The sequence below is a fragment of the Mandrillus leucophaeus genome, unplaced genomic scaffold, assembly GCF_000951045.1.
Source record: "Mandrillus leucophaeus isolate KB7577 unplaced genomic scaffold, Mleu.le_1.0 Scaffold247, whole genome shotgun sequence".
NCBI classification, from domain to species: domain Eukaryota; kingdom Metazoa; phylum Chordata; class Mammalia; order Primates; family Cercopithecidae; genus Mandrillus; species Mandrillus leucophaeus.
In genome coordinates, this window is record NW_012102554.1 from 449,883 (window position 1) to 468,635 (window position 18,753).

The window sequence follows — 18,753 nt, forward strand, 5'->3', positions numbered from 1 at the left end:
AAATTAACAGAATAGTACTGCTTATAGTAGTATCCAAAAGCATGAAATACTGAGGGAAAAATGTAACAGAAGATGGCAAAGCGTCAACAGTGAAAACTCAAACATCTGTTGGAAGGCTTACTGTCACTTAGATGTTAGTTCTTCCTAAATTGGGTTACAGATTTCAAGGCCAGCCTGGGCAACATAGCAAGACCCTGTCTCTTTAGGGGAAGAAAACAAAACAAAAACTAAAGACTTCTGCTTATCAAAAGAAAACAAAACAAAAACAAAAGACTTCTGCTTATCGGCAAGCCACAGTCTAGAAGTCCAGTATTTGCAAAGCGTATGTTTAACAAAGGACTGATATCCAGGATATATAAAGCATTCCAGGCTGAGGCAGGAGGATTGTTTGAGGCCAGGAGTTCAAATTGCCTGGGTAACTTAGCAAGATTCCTATCTCTACAAAAAAAAAATTAAAAATTAACTGCAGGTGGTGGTGTGCACCTGTAGTCCTAGTTACTCAGGAAGCTGATCGCTCAAGTGATTGAGGGGGATCACTTGAGCCCAGGAGTTTGAGGTTACAGTGAGCTATGATCATGCTGCTTCACTCCAGCCTGGGTGGCAGAACGAGATCTTGTCTCTTAAAAAAAAAAGAATTTCTACAACTCTGTAAGGTTACCTAAGGCTTCTACAGTTTTTCTCTTCATGGCAGGAGGTTTAGGTACAGTGAATTAACAAGTTTCCAGTCCCTTCTAGACTTTTGTTCTATGGTAATGTCAAGAACAAGATCATTTCTGCTTTGTAACATGATTACACTGGTCTGCTGTTTCCCCAAGAGGATTAATTAAAACTAGTTGTTTTAAACAGCAATTTTGATCTTTATGTAACAACAAACCTAATAGCCTCAGTCTTGGGCAGAATTATTAGAAACATAATAGTTAGAACACGAAAGTTGGCACTGTATTCTATTCTGAGCAAACGTGTTTCAGAACAGGCATAAGTAAACCAACTCATTCAGAGAACTAATAAGTTAGTTACTCAAGTAACATGAAGAGCATCTTTTAAGTTTTTGAAGCATAATTCAACTTTTCTGTAACTTTGAAGGTTAAAAAGTTGGACAATGGGTAGAAATTAAGCATTCCAGATTTCAGCTTAATTTTAAAAAGAAATATTGTCATGTGTTGAGCTGTTAATGGGGTAGAATATTAAACCTTGGTAGATAAATGACTTTCCTCTCACTGGATGTTTCCTAGCAGAGGGTACACATCCACTTTACTGGCATTTTATAATAGAGAGATTACAGTACCTGTTGTTTGATTGAAATAAAAGACCTTAAAAGGGGCATGGTGTTGCATGCCTGTATTCCCACTCCTCTGGAGGTGGATGCAGGAGGATTGTTTGAGCCCAGGAGTTTAAGAGCTATAATCACACCATTGCACTCCAGTCTAGGTGACAGAATGAAATCCTGTCTCTAAAGAAAAAGAAGTAGAAGACCTTAAAATGTTTCTCAATTCCATGAACTCTCTAGTGACAAGTAAAAGGCTTTCCAAATGGTGTTGATCCATCTGAGGTTGGTGACCAGAAATTACTGTTGATACTAACCTATATGGGTGTGTATGTGCTTCAACTTTTATGCTAATACTACCCAGCAAACTACATGTGTAAGCACAGACAGCAAATAGTTGAATCAATATAGTGATCAGGATTGCAGGCCAGTTAGATAGGTTAGCAATGATGATGCTACATAATAACTAGCATGTATCAGTCACTTGACCCTATAAGCATAATTTCATTTAGTCCCCACATACTCAGATGGTGGTATTGTTGCTGCTGTTGCATCTGTTACTGTTATTCTTCCCATTTGATTGCTGAGGAACCTGAAGCCTCAAGAAGTTATATAATTTTCCCAAGATTTCATAACTGGTCAATATTAGAAGGATAGGAGAATTGATGTAGTGATAAGAGAATGGTTAAAGTAATAGACCAGGTTTCAAAGGAAGGAAATGAAGCCATGATTAAACTTTGTGACTGGAAAAAAGGTCAAGATATTGGTTGTTATGCAGTGAAAGAACACTTGCAGTAAGTAATAAGAGAATAATGGCTCTATAAGAACAAGAGGTTATGTCAAAGAGTTAAATATTGGACTTGCAGATTTCACAAGTCAAGTGGTTTCCAGGGCTAACAATCTAGTCCTCCTTTGGGGAGGAGATTGGTGATTTAGGGAATTGTTGGAGTCACGAAGATTAAGAAAACATAAGACTAGCTCTTGGTTTGATGTGGAAGCTATCCAGAGATGATTGACTCATAAGGTAGCATGTGAAAGGGACATACATGCACACTAGTTGGCACACAGTAGGCACTGAGAAAATGTTGTTTGAATCTGAACCATGTAATCTAGAAAAGAGCGTATAAGTAAGACTAACAAGCCATCAGCTGCCTGCGGAGTGATCTGCGTTTCGTGGGTTGTTTGGAACATAGTTGTTTTGTGGAAAGAAAGTCTAATCTTGGAGTATCAGGCAATAGACACTTTTTTTTTTTTTTTTTTTTTTTGAGATGGAGTCTTGCTCTTGTCTCCCAGGCTGAAGTGCAATGACATGATCTCGGCTCCCTGCAACCTCTGCCTCCCAGGTTTAAGCACTTCTGCCACAGCCTCCTGAGTAGCTGGGATTACAGGCTCCCCCCACCACACCCGGATAACTTTTTGTGTTTTCAGTAGAGACGGGGTTTCACCATGTTGGCCAGGCTGCTCTCGAACTCCTGACTTCAGGTGATCCACCTGCCTCAGCCTCCCAAAGTGTTGGGATAACAGGTGTGAGCCACCGTGCCCAGTCAATAGACACTTGTAGTGTCCTATTTTTGTTAAAATGCGAGAGAGAGAGAGAGTGTTGGATTATACAGGCCTTACTTGGCAGGGAAAAAGCTTCATTCATTCTTTTATTTTTATTTTATTTAGTTATTTATTTATTTTGTGAAACAGGGTCTCACTCTGTCACCCAGGGTGGAGTGTAGTGGTGTGATCACAGCTCACTGCAGCCTCGACCTGCCAGGTTTGGGTAATTCACTTCAGCCTCCTGGGACTACAGGCATGTGCCACCACAATCGGCTAATTTTTATATTTTTTAGGTAGAGACGGGGTTTTGCCATGTTGCCCAGGCTGCATTCATTGTTTCTTTGTTTCTGTTCTCTCCATGAAAATTGATGGTTATACTTTTGATGATACTTAGTGCTCTTTGGAAGCAGTTTCAGAAAGTCCATTTATTCTTTTGTAAACTTATTTCAGGAGAAAAGAGCCTATTAAATAATGGGTAGAGATTTGATGCCATCTCAAAACAGAAAAAAGAGGTGACCACATACTGGCTATTACATGATAAGGGATTATTGTCAGTTTTGGAGCATGTAACAAGGGATAGGAGATGGCAGAACAAATGAAGCAGGAACAACAGAATGTTGACAGCTAGCTGTCAAAGCTGGTTGACAGCTGTCAAAGCTGGGTGATACAATTAACATGAAGGTTAATTGTACTTTTTTTTTTCCTACTTTCGTGTATATGAAATTTTCTAAACTAAAAAGTTTAATGTTTTGAAGATGTCTAGTGTGTAATTTTCAGTTTTTGAAGTATTGCATGCCTAACTATATGCCTAATGCTATATTGGGGTTTATTTACTCTTAATTATACTTACGAAAATGCAAGGAATTGAGAAGAGAGGATACTTAGTTGTTCCATGTTAAAGCTGGTATTAAAGAGAAAAAGAGTGACTTCAAAGTATTAGAACTCTTCTGAAAATAGTAGGACTACATAACACCATTTCCACAAATACCAAAGAGAAGTAAGATTTCATCTCCTGTTCTTCTAATGTTAGTACCTCACACAGCTGGCTTCTTTGTATTCATTAAAGAAAAGTCGCAAACGCATACTGGTAACACATAGGAAAACATTCAGTTAGGCCTTTTTAATAAGAGAGTAATAAATTCAGACATTCAGAAAAACTCACTTTGGAGTAGACATGCTTAGAATATGCTCACTACTAACCTCAGAAGACTGCTTTCAAAAAATCCCCTATAGTATTTTTGGAAGTTGAACTTTTTATGGAAGCCTATACATTCCTAAAGGAAAGTCATTCTTATTGCATATATGTAATTATTTAAATATTGGATATATTAAAATGACATTTAGCTTGTTCTCTTCATATTTCTTTTATTTCTAAGAAGTCTATCTTTAGTGATCTACATCCCAGATCTCTCTACTGTGATATCTTCTCATTGGCTGATAAAAGATTTGGGAGGGAAGTTGAGAAAAAAAAAATTAGTGAAAAAGAAAAATTAAGATGGTAAAATTTCCTATTGCAACTCGTAATTGAAGATTAGGAAACTGAAACTGCTAGATTATCACGTTTTAGCAGTGTAATATTACATGCGTAGTTTATTTTCTTTTTTTAAGCTAGAAAGATTGGGCTGATTGATTGGGCACGGGACTCATGCCTATAATCCCAGCACTTTGGGAGGCTGAGACAGGCAGATCACTAGGTCAGGAGTTCAAGACTAGCCTGACCAGCATGGTGAAACCCCATCTCTACTAGAAATACAAAAAAAAATTAGCCAAGCGTGATGGTGCACACCTGTAGTCCCAGCTACTCAGGAGGCTGAGACAGGAGAATTGCTTGAACCCAGGAGGCAGAGGCTGCAGTGAGCAGGAGAATTGCTTGAACCCAGGAGGCAGAGGCTGCAGTGAGCCGAGATCGTGCCATTGCACTCCATCCTGGGCAACAGAGCAAGACTCTGTCTCGAAAAAAGAAACAATTTTTTTTTAAGATTGGGCTGATTTCGTTGGCAGGATACATTTGATGGATGACTGTCATTATCTTCTCAAACTTGCATGATACTTTAAGTGTAGACAATATTAAGTTTTCAAGAGGCTATGTTGAGATTATAAGATTTGGGATTTGTAAAAGAACCAATGTAACAGTTGGCTAGTGGTGGCTGGTGGTTTTTTATTGACCTTAGGAAAGGATTAGAAGTATCTCAGGTTTTCTTTCACTTTTGTTTTTCTGTTTCCCCCCCTCCTTCCTCCTGCAAATTAATATATTGTCCAAAGTGTTAGTAATGACTTTAGAACTATTCAGGTTGCACAAAGCATTTAATGAAATCTTGTCTTAGACAAAACACTAGAGAGGATCATAATTAATGTCTCATTTTCTGCCAGTTGCTATTGATTACTCATTCAAGATCCCTTTGTTCTCAGAATGATAACTGTAGTTTGCATCACTATCTAATGAGATTCTCAGGATAGAATTCTTTAACAACATGCTGATAATTGCAAACATATCCCTGAAATTTCAATGTAAATGAATTTGCATCATAATACAATTATTTCACAAATGGCCATATTTTCCAAATTTGAAATGTGTTAGTTTTTTTAATCGTTTGTAGAAAATTAACAAAGACTGAAATATTATTAAAGCCCAACATTTATATTTTGCCCTGAGGTGCCCTCACCCTTTGATTTTGATCTGATTATGACTTGGGGTAAGAGGCTTCTTTATCATTCTTGGGTTACTCTGTCATAATCTCTGAAACTTCAAATGGATTTACAGCTAAAACAGTGATTTTTCAAAATTAGAACAACTGCAAATATGGTAATACTGTAATAATTCTGCTCTTAGAACAATTTTGTTTCTTGATCCCTCAGTGACAAAAGAAACACATGGTACTATAGCATAAAGAATCTGTGAAATCTTAACAGTTTATGTATTCTGTTATAATTGTGCTGTATACCTTTCTATTCCTTTAATTTCCACATACTCCCTCCCCAAAAAGATAAATCTTTTGAACAGCTGCTTGCCTTTACATATTTAAAACTGCATACAATTTCAGGGGTATAAGATAGGCTTGAAATTAAGGAAGTCTATAGAATTCTTTTATAACACAGCAGAGGTTCCATGAATTCATACCAATATTTTAAATTTTTTGAGGTATGTGAATATAACATATTAGGTACTCTCCATCTAATTTTCTTAAATAAATTAATAGGTTAGTACTTCTAAATCTTAATCATAAAATGATGCTAATAATTTTTGACCTAGGGTTAATTAGGCCCTTATTTGATGTGAAGTTATGAGTGGCTTGGCGTTTAAGCCAAGCCATTTAACAAAACTCAGTTCTGAGAAAGCAAGCCTGTTTTTCAACACTTAATTTTCCCTTTCTGTTTTTTTGTTTGTTTGTTTGTTTGTTTTTTATTTTTTGGTCTCACTGTGTTGCCCCGACTGGCCTCAAACTTTGAGGCTTAAGCAATCCTCCTGCCTCACCCTCCCAAGTAGCTGTAACTACAGGTGCATACCACTGTGCCTAGTTTATTTTCCCTTTTGAGAATAAAGACTATCCAAATTATTGCAGTATAATTCTGAATCCTCCTAGCTTACTGAACAGCACCATTTTACACAGGATATTCTTCCATCTTCCTACAAAATCATATTTAGAGTACCTTCTAATATAATTAACAAGAGTTCTCATTAATAAAGGATGTTGGCCAAGTCTACCTACTACTTTATTCCTTTTGTTTACTTTTCGTTCATTATCACCACCAAGTCTTATACTCATCAAGTTCACATCTGGAAATTAGGCTATTTCTTACAGATGAAGAGGGAGAAAAAACTTAAAATATATGTATCACATAGGCTGTTACAGTTCCTTAGTTTTAAAAATTGGAAATTTTGTTCACAGGCTAGAGGTGTGTCATATGTAATTCAAAATATAACTTATTGTAGATTTTATCACATAATCTAGGCCAGTCATCTAGGCTGCGTTAGTGTTTTGGGAGATAACCTTTTATTAATTATTCTCTAGTATTGATATATTTTTCACAGAGAATATATATATCTTTCTATAAAAGATAGTCTAGATGACTGTAAAAAAGATTATTTTCCAAAAATATGTTAAGAAATTCGTACTGTGCAATTTCAGAATACTAATTCTCTCTTGAATAAGATAGCTTGGCACAATAAAACTGCTTTGCCTAGTTCTGTATCCTCTGGGATATTTCTGTATTCTTTTTGCCAGAGATACCTCCAGGACAAGATCAGAAGTAATCAATAATGCTTCTCATTTATTTCAGGAAGACAGAAAAATCAATAATATGAGCTGATATCTAATTTTATTTTAGGAAAAGAAAAAATATGTGCATTTCAGTGTTGCCTAAATGTTTGAAGAATCAAATAAAGAAAAATATATTATTTTCTTAGTGTTAGAATATCAAAATCTTAGGCTTTTATAGTTTAGCACTTGATTTTTTAATTGTATTTTTTCCTTGGTTTGTTAAATATTATTTTGTAGATTGTCAAGTCCTTGTGGAGAAATTTTTTTCTTAAACTTTTTGTATTTCTTAGAGTACTGAACGATTCATTTTAATTAACAAGATAAAATATGGTTTTGTATTCTTAAAAAGAAACAATTTTTTCTATATTTATTTTGCCTAATCATATGGATCACGATACAGATTAAACAGAAGAAAATGGTTATTTCTGTTGATTAGGACAGCTGAGTGAAGTGTAACCTTTGCATCTTTTTTGGCATTAGTATTCACTATGGAACAAGAAGACAGGGCATTTCCTAACCACATATCCAGATTTATCTATAGTGAGGAAGAAGGTTTATCAACACTAGAACTGGTAGCAAGTAAGCTTGTTTTTTCCTTAAAAAATATTTGTTCTCATTTTTTTCTTTCTTTACTATTGCATAGATAAAAAATCTGCCAATATGTGTTCTGTAGGTATCTCAGCCTTAGGATTTTAATCCACAAGTTCATTTATAAATCACTTACTTGTTTTCAAGTTAACAATCTTAAAAATGATACATGTTCCCGAGTTACTGTAGAAGTCTTGTTATATTGAGGAAAGGACTTTCTGAGCAGACCTAGATTCAAATTAGGGTTTCACTACTTGTTATCACTGTGATATATGAAATCTATATAATGCTTAAGATTGCTGTAAATCCTAAATGAGATGGTACATTTGAAAGTGTACTTTCTTCTTTAGTCCAACTTCTTATTTTGAAAAGTTACCAACCCACAGAAAAGGTTGAAGAATAATACAGTGAACATCCATGTGCTCTTCATCAAGAGACATCAGTTAACATTTCACCACATTTGTGTATACACACTCCTTTTCTTTCTACTCACTCTGCGTGTATGAATATATGTTTGTGTGCTGCATGTGATTTTATATACACAAATACACTTCTGCTAAATCATTTGAGAATGAGTTGATATTTTCCTGTTTATTCTTGATCTTAATTGATATTGCTTGAATCTGTCACATCCTCTTTGGATTTAGCATCTGTCAATCCTCTCTAGGGATCTGTCATTTCTGCCCCTATTCTCTTGCCTGTTTCCAACATCCTTTCTTACCATAGCCATTGGGAGTTGTAACCCAGTCAGCTTGGATTCAGGGCAGACAAGATCTCCTGAAATCTCAGATCTCTTACTTAAGACAAAATGTTTATGCCCAGGAAACAGAATAAAAATATTCATCTTATTTCTTTTGTAGTATTTAGAATGTAGTGAGTTAATGGGGAAAGAAAAAAATGAAACTGAGTTTTTTGTATTAACCAGGGCCAATAAGTGTGCTGTATACTTTTACTTTTAGGCCTTGTTTACTTCCCCCAACAACCTCGTGAGCTATTTGTAGAAGAGGGAAATAGACTCATTAATGTTAGATAATTTGCCCAAGATTACCAGTCAGGATTTGGACTTAGGATACCTAACTCCAAAACCAGTGCTGTTTCCAGAACATCAGTATTTGTGTAGACTTGCAGTCTACTTTTAGAAATATAGGAAGTACACTTCCTTTTCATCATTTAGATTATTTTGTTCCTTTCTTAGCCCTTATTGTGACTACTGTTTGATTTCTTTGAAGAAATAGCTCACTGGCTAACTTTTACTCATCTGAAAGTTTGTCTTTACCTTATTAAGCAAACAGACTTATCTTCACCACCCTGCAGACTTAGTCCTTTGTCCCTCCTCTGACGTATTAGATTAGCAGCCCAAAAAAAAGTTCCAAAAAGGACCAGGTAACAAATATTTTAGGTTTTAACAGACCATACTTTTTCTGTTGCAACACTGAACTCTTACACCATTGCATGAAAACAGCCATAGCCAATACATAAATGAATTGTGTTTCATTTGAGACTATGTTTCAAGAAAAGTATTTTCAAAAACAGACCCACTTTCTCCTCTAAGCTCTGGTTTTTTTTTTTTACCCCTAATATAAATCATTATCTTATATTCCCACAAGAATTTGTATGCCAGGGAATGTTAGTGTAAGGGACACTGTTGAGAGATATACACATGTCCCTCCTTCCGATATATTTATGTGTATGTTATGACCAGCTTCTTATGTGTCTTTCACGTGAGAAAATGCAAATGAAGTAATAAATGCAGCAGGTACCTCAAAACATATCAATGGAAGTCAGTTGGGCACTGAGCAGGAAAAATCCTGTTGAAATACCAGTGATTTTTAAAGGAAAACTTCAAGGTACTTGACCTTGCCCTTAAGCATGTGGTAATAATAATGTTCCATCTAGTGTACTACGAGCCATATTCTGATCTTGCCATTGAAGCAGCGTTGAATGTGCCCTGCCTGGGCAAAATGAAAGGATGAAATTCAAAACAGACGTGACAATGGAAATTTCAGTATAGTATCTATGGGAGATTTAATGATTTCTAGGTCATACTACTCTCAGGCAGATAACACCATCAGAAAATTCATAGCTGATGGTCTATCATATAAATAGAATACATATGTGCCTATTGTTTATATTTATATTGATAATTTTCTTCTTTTGATCAATTCTTCTGGAGGTTATTATTTTAATGGAGACTATTTCTCCTTTAGGTCTGATAATCACATCTTTCTCTCCCAGTGTATCAAATGTTGTATCTATTGGAATTTGTACAATTAATGCTAAATAATTATTATTATGTAGTCTTCATATACACATTATATTGCCTGGTAATTGAAATTGTCTTCTCTCTACTTTCCTCTAATACGGGAATGTATCAGCTTTATCTAAAGAAAATTGTACATTTTGAGGAGTCTGCAAAATTACATTCTTAATTATGAGTATTTCTGAAAGATGTGATGAATGACCTTTGGCTGGTTTAGTACATTGTTTGCTTCATGCTCCAACATTGTAGAATAAGCTTTAAAGAAACTGAAGCATTAAATGGAAATGAAAAGACACCATAGCAGAACTTAGGAGATGCAACAGAAGCCATAGTCAGAGGGAAATTTACTATTGTAAATACTTACATTTAAGAAGAAGCAAACACCCAAATCAATAACCTAACTTCATACCTTAAGAAACAAGTAAAAGAAGAACAAACTAAATTGAAAACCAGCAGAAGAAAGGAAATAACAAAAGATTAGAACAGAAATAAACAAAATAGAGACAAGAAAGACAATAGAATCAACAAAATCAAAATTGGTTCTTTAAAAATATCAACATTGTGACTCACACCTGTAATTCCAGCACTTTGAGAGACCAAGGCAGGAGGATCGCTTGAGGCCAGTTCAAGACCAACCAGAGCAACATAGTGAGACCCCATGTCTACAAAACAATTTAAAAATTAGCCAGGTGTGGTGGTGCACATCTAGTCCCAGCTACTCAGGAGACTGAGGTAGGAAGATTACTTGAGCCTGAAAGGTTGAGGCTCCCATGAGCCATGTTTGTGTCACTGCACTCCAGCCTGAGCAACAGAGCAAACTCCTGTCTCAAAAATTAAACAAAAATAAAAGTAAGTAAAAAGACCAACAAAATTGGCAAGCGTTTAGCTAGATTGACTAAGAAACAAAAGAGCAGTGTCAAATTACTAAAATCACAAATGGAAATAGAGGACATTACTACTGACTTTACAGAAATAAAAAGGATTGTAAGAGATTACTATGAATAATAGTGTGCTAAAAAAAATTAAATAATCTGGATGAAATAGACAAATTCCTAGATGCAAACACACTACCAAAACTGTCTTAAGAAGAAATAGAAAATCTGAAGAGAGCTAGAACCAGTAAAGAGATAGAATTAGTAATAAGACTCCTCCCATTAAAGAAAAGTCCAAGGCAGGACCCAGTGGCTCATGCCTGTAATCCTAGCACTTTGGCAGGCTGAGATCAGAGGATCACTTGAGCCTTGGAGTTCAAGACCACCCTGGGCAACGTGGTGAGATCTGATCTCTATAAAACATTTTAAAATTAACTGAGTGTGATGGCATCCACTTGTAGTCCTAGCTACTCAGGAGACTGAGATGAGAGGATCACGTGAGCCCAGGAGATCAAGGCTACAGTGAGCCATGATTGAGCCACGGCACTTCAGCCTGGGCAACAGAGCAAGACCATCTCAAAGAAAAAAAGAAAAGTCCAGGACCAAACGGCTTCACTAGTGAATTCTACCAGTCATTTAAAGAAGAAATAATGCCAGTTCTTCTCAAACACTGCCTAATTCTGTAAAGCCAGCATAATTCTGATATCAAAGTAAGACAGAAATATTACAAGACAAAGGAAATTAGAGCTCAATATCCTTTTTGAATATAGATGTAAAAATCCTCTACAAAATTACTAGCAGAGTGACTCCAGCAACATATCGAAAAGATTATACATCACAACTAAGGGAGTTTTATTCCAGGAATGCAAGGATAGTTCAGCCTATGAAAATTAATCTGTGTAATTCACCACACTAATAGAAAGAAGGGAAAAAACCCCATGTGATTGTCTCAATTGATGCCAAAAAGGAATCTCGGCTGGACATGGTGGCTCACACCAGTAATTCCAACACTTTGGGAGACCAAGGCGGGCAGATCACTTGAGGCCAGGAATTCAAGACCAGCATGGCCAAGATGGCGAAACTCTGTCTGTACTAAAAATACAAAAATTAGCCAGGCGTGGTGGCACACATCTGTAATCCCACTCCTTAGGAGGCCAAGGCACAAGAATTGCTTGAACCTGGAGGTGGAGGTGCAGTGACCTGAGATCATACCACTGCACTCCAGCCTGAGTGACAGTAAGACTCTGTCTCAAAAAAAAAAAAAAAAAAAATCTGACAAATCCAACACTCTTTCATGATAACATTTAACAAGCTGGAAATAGGAGGGAGGGAGCTTACTCCATTTGGTAAAGGTCATTTACAAAAAACCCAGTGCTAATATACTTGATGGTAACAGTGTGAAAACCATCTCCCTAAGATTGGGAACAAAACAGTATTTTCTACTTTTACTGCTTACATTCATCACTGTACTGGAAATTCTAAACCAGGGGTATCCATTCTTTTGGCTTCCCTGAGCCATATTAGAAGAATTATTGTCTTGGACCGCACATCAAATACACTAACACTATGATAGCTGATGAGCAAAAAAGAATAATAATAATTGCAAAAAAAATCTCTTAATGTTTTAAGAAAGTTTACGAATTTGTGTTGAGCCACATTCAAAGCCATCCTGGACCATGTAACCCACAGGCTGTGGGTTGGACAAGCTTGTTCTAAACAGATTAGTGGCTGGGCACGGTGGCTCACACCTGTAATCCTAGCACTTTGGGAGGCTGAGGTGGGCAGATCACGAGGTCAGGAGTTCAAGACCACCTTGGTCAACATGGTGAAACCCAGTCTCTACGAAAAATACAAAAATTAGCCAGATGTGGTGCACACCTATAATCTTAGGTACTCAGGAGGCTGAGGTGGGAGAATCGCTTGAACCTGCGAGGTGGAGGTTGCAGTGAGCCAAGATCGTGCCATTGCACTCCAGCCTGGGAGCCTGGACGATAGAATGAGACTCCATCTCAAAAAAATAAACAGAGTAGTTAACCAAGAAAAAGAAATAAAAGGTATCCAAACTGTAAAAGAAGTGAAACTATCCTTATTTGCAGATGATGTGATCTTATATATACAAAATTTTAAGGAATTCACAGTAAAACTATTAGAGCTAATAAATATATTTAGTAAAGTTGCAGGATATATAGTTTATTTAGTAATAAATGAAAAATTAAACAACTCAATTTACAATAGTATTTACAGGAATCAAATACATAAGAATTAATTTCTTTAATTTTTTTTCATTTCCCTTGAAAGTCACTAAGATTTAATTTAAACATGAAATATAAATCTTGTACCCTGGAAACTACAAAACACTGCCAGAAAAAATTAAACAAGACTTAAATAAATGTAAACACATTTGGTATTCAGTCCATTGGGACACTTAATATTAAGATGTCAGTATTCCCCAAAGCAATCTGTGGATTCAATGCAATTCCCATCAAACTTCCAATGGCCTTTTTTTGCAGAAATGAAAAATTGATCCTTAAATTTATATGGAATTTCAAGATCCCAAGTAGCCACAACAATATTGAAAAAGAACAGTGTTGGAGTACTTACCCTTTCCAATTTCAAAACTTACTACAAAGCTACAGTTATTAAAACATAGACCAATGGGATAGAATTGAGAGTCCAGAAGTAAACCTAAACATCTATGGCCAATTGATTTTCAACAAGATACCAAAACTACTGAATAGGGAAATAGTATTATCTTCAATATATGGTTCTGGGATAACTGGATATCCGCATGCAAAAGAATGAAGTAGTACTTCTTCATCACAACATATACAGAAATTATAATAATTATCATTATTTTGAGACAGGGTCTCACTCTGTCACCTAGGCTAGAATGCAGTGGCGCTATCAAAGCTCAAGCAGCCTTAACCTGCCAGGCGCCAGTGATCTTCCCACCTCAAGCCTCCTGAGTAGCTGGGACTACAGGTGCACACCATCACACCTGGCTAATTCTTTTAATTTCTTGTAGAGATGGGACCTCCCTATGTGGCCCAGGCTCCCAAAATGGTAAGATCACAGGCATGAGCTCCCACGCCTAGCCCACAGTAATGAACTCAAAATGGATCAAGGACCTGAATATAAGAGCAAAAAACTGTAAAATTCTTAGGAGAAAGTCTAGGAGTATATCTTCATGACCTTCAATTTGGCAGTAGATTCTTAGATATGACCTCAAAAGAATCAGCAACAATATAAAAAAAAAACTTCATTAAAATTGGAAACTTCTGTACATCAAAGGACATTATCATGACAGTGAAAAGGCAGTCTACAGAATGAGAGAAAATTTTGCAATTCATATATCTGATAAGCCTAGTATCCAGAGTTTATAAAGATATCTTACAATTCAACAACAAAAAGATAACCCAGCTGGAAAATGGGCAAAGGACTTGACTAGACATTTTTCCAAAGGAGATATTCTGATGTACCTCAAGCCCATGAAGACATGTCCAATATCATTAGTCATTACGGTTATGCAAATCAAAACCACTGCAAATGAGATACCACTTTGTCGCTCAAGGATAGCTGTAATTTAAAAAGCAAACAGAAACTAGGCGAGGATATGGAGAAATTGGAACCCTTGTACATTGCTAGTAGGAATGTAAAATAGTGCAGCCACTGTGGAAAACAGTTTGGCAGTTCCTCAAAAAGTTAAACATAGAATTACACATACGACCCAGCAATTCCACTGCTAGTTATATACCCAAAAGAATTGAAAACAAGTACTCAAATACTTGTACATGAATATACATAGCAGTACTATTCACAGTAGTTAAAAGCTGGAAACAACTAAAATGTCCATCAGTGGATGAATGGATAAACAATTCGTGGTATAGCCATATTCAATGGAATATTATCCTAAAAAGGAATGAAGTACTTTGATACATGCTATAATATAGATGAACTTCAAAAACATTCTAAATATGAGAAGTCAGACACAAAAGGCCACATATTGTATGAGTCCAATTGTGTGAAATATCCTGAATAGGCAAATCCATAGAGACAGAAATAGATTAGTGGTTGCCATGGGCTGGGGGAGGCTGGAATGGAGAGTAAGTGCTTAATGGATATGGAGTTTCCTTTTGGGGTGATGAGACTGTTCTGGAACATAGAGAGGTGACGATTGAACAACATTATGAATGTACTAAATGCCACTGATTGAAAACATTCAGTGTTTAACTTTATGTTATATAAATTCCACCTCAACTTTTTAAAAAGCTTAAACACCAAAGAAAAGTCATTTAAATGAAGAGTTTTTCTTTACTGTTAGACTGGAGGCAGAGATTGGGCTATTAGGGCTACTTATCCAAAGTTCTGCTGCCGCTTTTTGACCAGAACTGAGGTTTATTTCTCAGTTCCTTTGTGATACTCGGTGGCTGAAACAACTATTTTTAAGAGTATGGTGATGGCAGTAAGGGGTATTAAATATATGATGGGGGATTCGTAAATGTACCAGAAGAATCACAGTTCTTTTCCCTTGAGAGTATCTTCTCAAGTGTATTTCAACCCCCTTTCCTTTTGAGGTCTTCTTTCCCTCTCCTATCTTTCAAATCTTTGTGATCCTATTTCATTCCAGCTACCAGAAATCTTGGAGTAAAATTCTGCCAAACTAACCTCATTTGTTCTGTGATAGGGTTACTGTGTTAGTAGGTTAGGGCTGCTGAATCTCTGAATTATAAATGAAGCACTTGACAAAGTCTCATAATGTCACTGTAGCATACCTTAGGGCTCTCTCCTCACCCTTGTCATCCTGATGGGTTTTCTCTTAATCACATTTTCGATGCCTAAGACATTAAAAAGGCTAGCAAATACATTGGTTGACAGACTAAGAATCTGCAAAAGATAGGAATGGATGATGATGATGGACCAAGTATAACAAGATGAATTTTGTCAGAGATAAATGTTAAATCTTATATTTGGGACCAAAAAGCACAAACCGAACAGGTACAACATTGGAGGGACATGACTTAATAGCAACAGATGCAACAAAATGAAGAACCACATAAGCATGTGATCGTTCTTAACCTCTTAATATGAGCTAACATAGATTGCTTAAATATAGTGTTAAAAAGAGATGGTGAGGAGGACTCTCAAACTCATGTCATGAGACACAAATAAAGAAACCAGGAATGGGCCAGCTGCAGTGGCTCACACCAGTAATCCCAGCTCTTTGTGAGGCCAAGGTGGGAAGATCGACTGAGCCCAGGAGTTCAAGACTAGCCTGGGCAATATAGGGAGACCCCGTCTCTACAAAAGTTTTAAAAATTAGCTGGGTGTGGTGGCACATGCCTGTAGTCCTAGGTGTTTCAGCAGGCTAAGGCAGGAGGATTACTTGAGCCCAGGTTCCAGACTATAGTAAGCTGTGATTGTGCCACTGCATTCCAGCCTGGGTGACAGATCATGATCCATCTCTAAAAAGAAAAGAGGAAAGGAAGAAGAACAGAATTTCTGCTGCCATATGTGCTCATGAAAGTATTAAAGACTAGTGACCATTTTTCAGAAGTATTGATGATTAAAAATGTGATACTACACAGCCACTAAAGTGTCTTTTAACTCTTAGATTGTATGGATCTACATAATTATTAAAAAGCAGATAATGTAACTGGGCACAGTGGCTCACACCTGTAATTCCAGCACTTTGAGAGGCCGAGGCGGGTAGATCACCTGAGGTCAGGAGTTCGAGACCAGCCTGGCCCACATGGTGAAACCCCGTCTCTACTAAACATACAAAAATTAGTCAGGCGTGGTGGTGCGCGCCTGTAATCCCAGCTACTCAGGAGGCTGAGGCATGAGAATCGCTTGAATGCGCGAGGCAGAGGTTGCAATGAGCCGAGATCTCACCGCTGCACTCCAGCCTGGGCAAATAAGTGAGACTCCATCTCAGAAAAAAAAAGAAAAAAGGCAGACAACGTGAGGGTGGAGAAAAAAAGAGAAAGTAGGTATGGGCTGAAAGCAGTGGTCTAATTGAATTCAAAACGTACTTATTCGGTGCGTTCTAAGTTAAGACATTGCTGAAGTTACTTTAAATTCAGAAGTGATGAAATTTTTAGGTTTGGATCGGTATCAGCAGGAAAATAACTTGTTTCCTTGGCCTTATTTTATAGTCTAGTCTCCTGAGACAAGATTTGGGGCTTGGGAGCCCAGCACAGCTATCTTCTTCAGGAAAACCTGGGACAGCATACTATTCATTCTCTGCTACAAGTTCCAGGAGGAGACCACTCCATGACTCTGCAGCACTTGGTGAGTGTATCACACAGCAAATCCCATCCCACAAATAATGTTGTTGTTTTTTCCCCCCATAGTGTACTTCTGGCTGTGCTTTTTTTTTTCTCCTGTTTGTTTATTTCGGACAGCATCCCACTCTGTTACCCATGCAGGAATGCAACAGCACAATCTTGGCTTACTGCATTCTCAACCACCTGTGCTCAAGCCATCCTCCCGCCTCAGCCTCCCAAGTAGCTGAGACTATAGGCACGTGCCACTCTGCTTGGCTAGTTTTTTCTTTTTTGTAGAGACAGGGTTTTGCCATGTTGCCCAGGCTGCTCTTGAACTCCTGAGCTCAAGTGATCTGCCCACCTCAGCCTCCCGTAGTGCTGGGATTACAGGTGTGAACCACCATGCCCAGCCCTGTCTGTGCTTTTAATTAGAAGAGAGTTGGATTCTTGGGTGTCATGTTGATGTCAGGGCTTAATTGCACAAAAATAATACATCCATTAGATATTTAATAAAAGAAATTATCAAAATTCTTACTTTTACAAATACATTATAAGTTTTTAATGAAAGGTTTGACCATGAATGATTTTGGATGACTGTTCAATTTGTAAGCCATAATTTTAACAAGTTTCAAACGGCCAGTTTAATGCTCTTGCTTGGTCCTCTTATGAGCAACCAAGTAGTGAAAAATGAGACTTAACTAGTTTTCCTCCTTGTAATTAGAAATTCATGTTCTAATGTTAATAACTTATTCTTTACCAAAAATCATATAACGAAATTTCCAAGGTGGTTTTATGTACATTCTCATCTTATCAATTCACCAATCCTGCTAGTCAGTTGCTATAAATAGATTTAACATAAAAACTGAGGGTCAAAAGGGAGGGCAGGCACATTCATATAATTAGTACTTAGGATAGAATTTTAAGATTTTCTAACTCCAGGTTCATTGTCTTTTGCATATTACTTGCTTCTACACTCCACTTCCTTTTTAATTGAGGTAAAATTTACCATATTAAATTGTACAGTTAGGTAGCATATACTACATTCACTACATTGTGTTGCTATCCCCCCTATCTAGTTCTGAAATGTTATTGCAAAAGGAAACTGCATATGAAGCATTCAAACCCAATTATTTTTTCATTAGCTTCCTTCTTTTATGTCTTTTACGTAGCCTAACCAGGCCAGTCTATTTTGTGTTGCTGCTTACAGCAAGCCTTAGGTGTTCCTTGATGCTTTATCCAAACTGTGTTTAAATGTCAGAATTTTTGGTGATTTCTACCAAAAATCTTTTAAACAAGAAAATTAAAGCTGCAAAGCATTCTTAAATTAGAAGTGGGCCAGCTTCTAATATGTAGTCCACCAAAAGATTATGTCATAGTTTTTTATTGCACAGGCATTTGTTGACTGCTTCATATTTATGTATCTACTTTCTATTAATCTGTGTTTTGGTGAAATATTCCTGGTCTCTGGGTCTAGGGTCTGCTTGTGAGTATAAACTGGCACTATGATAGATCATCATATTCAGCATAGAGAACTCTGATTAGATGTATCCACTTCTCAGTATTATGGATGATTTAGTATGTGTACTATTAAGTCAGCCCAGGTGATTTAGACCAGTACGCTTTTTGTTATTAAAGAAAGGATAAATTGTAAATGCATTTTTCCATCTCCAATCTTGTTTCCTACCTAATGAGTTATTCA

The 18,753-nt window shown here is 36.8% G+C and overlaps 1 protein-coding gene across 5 annotated transcripts in view; it reads left to right on the forward strand.

The window, feature by feature from the left end:
- TCF12 (transcription factor 12) overlaps positions 1 to 18,753 on the forward strand; it is a 377,169-nt gene that overhangs the window by 261,122 nt on the left and 97,294 nt on the right. For all 5 annotated transcript variants that reach the window (XM_011983162.1, XM_011983160.1, XM_011983161.1 and 2 more), the window contains one exon: positions 16,944 to 17,079. In XM_011983162.1, the coding sequence (XP_011838552.1) occupies positions 16,944 to 17,079 (136 nt within the window). The remainder of the gene's footprint in view (positions 1 to 16,943; positions 17,080 to 18,753) is intronic.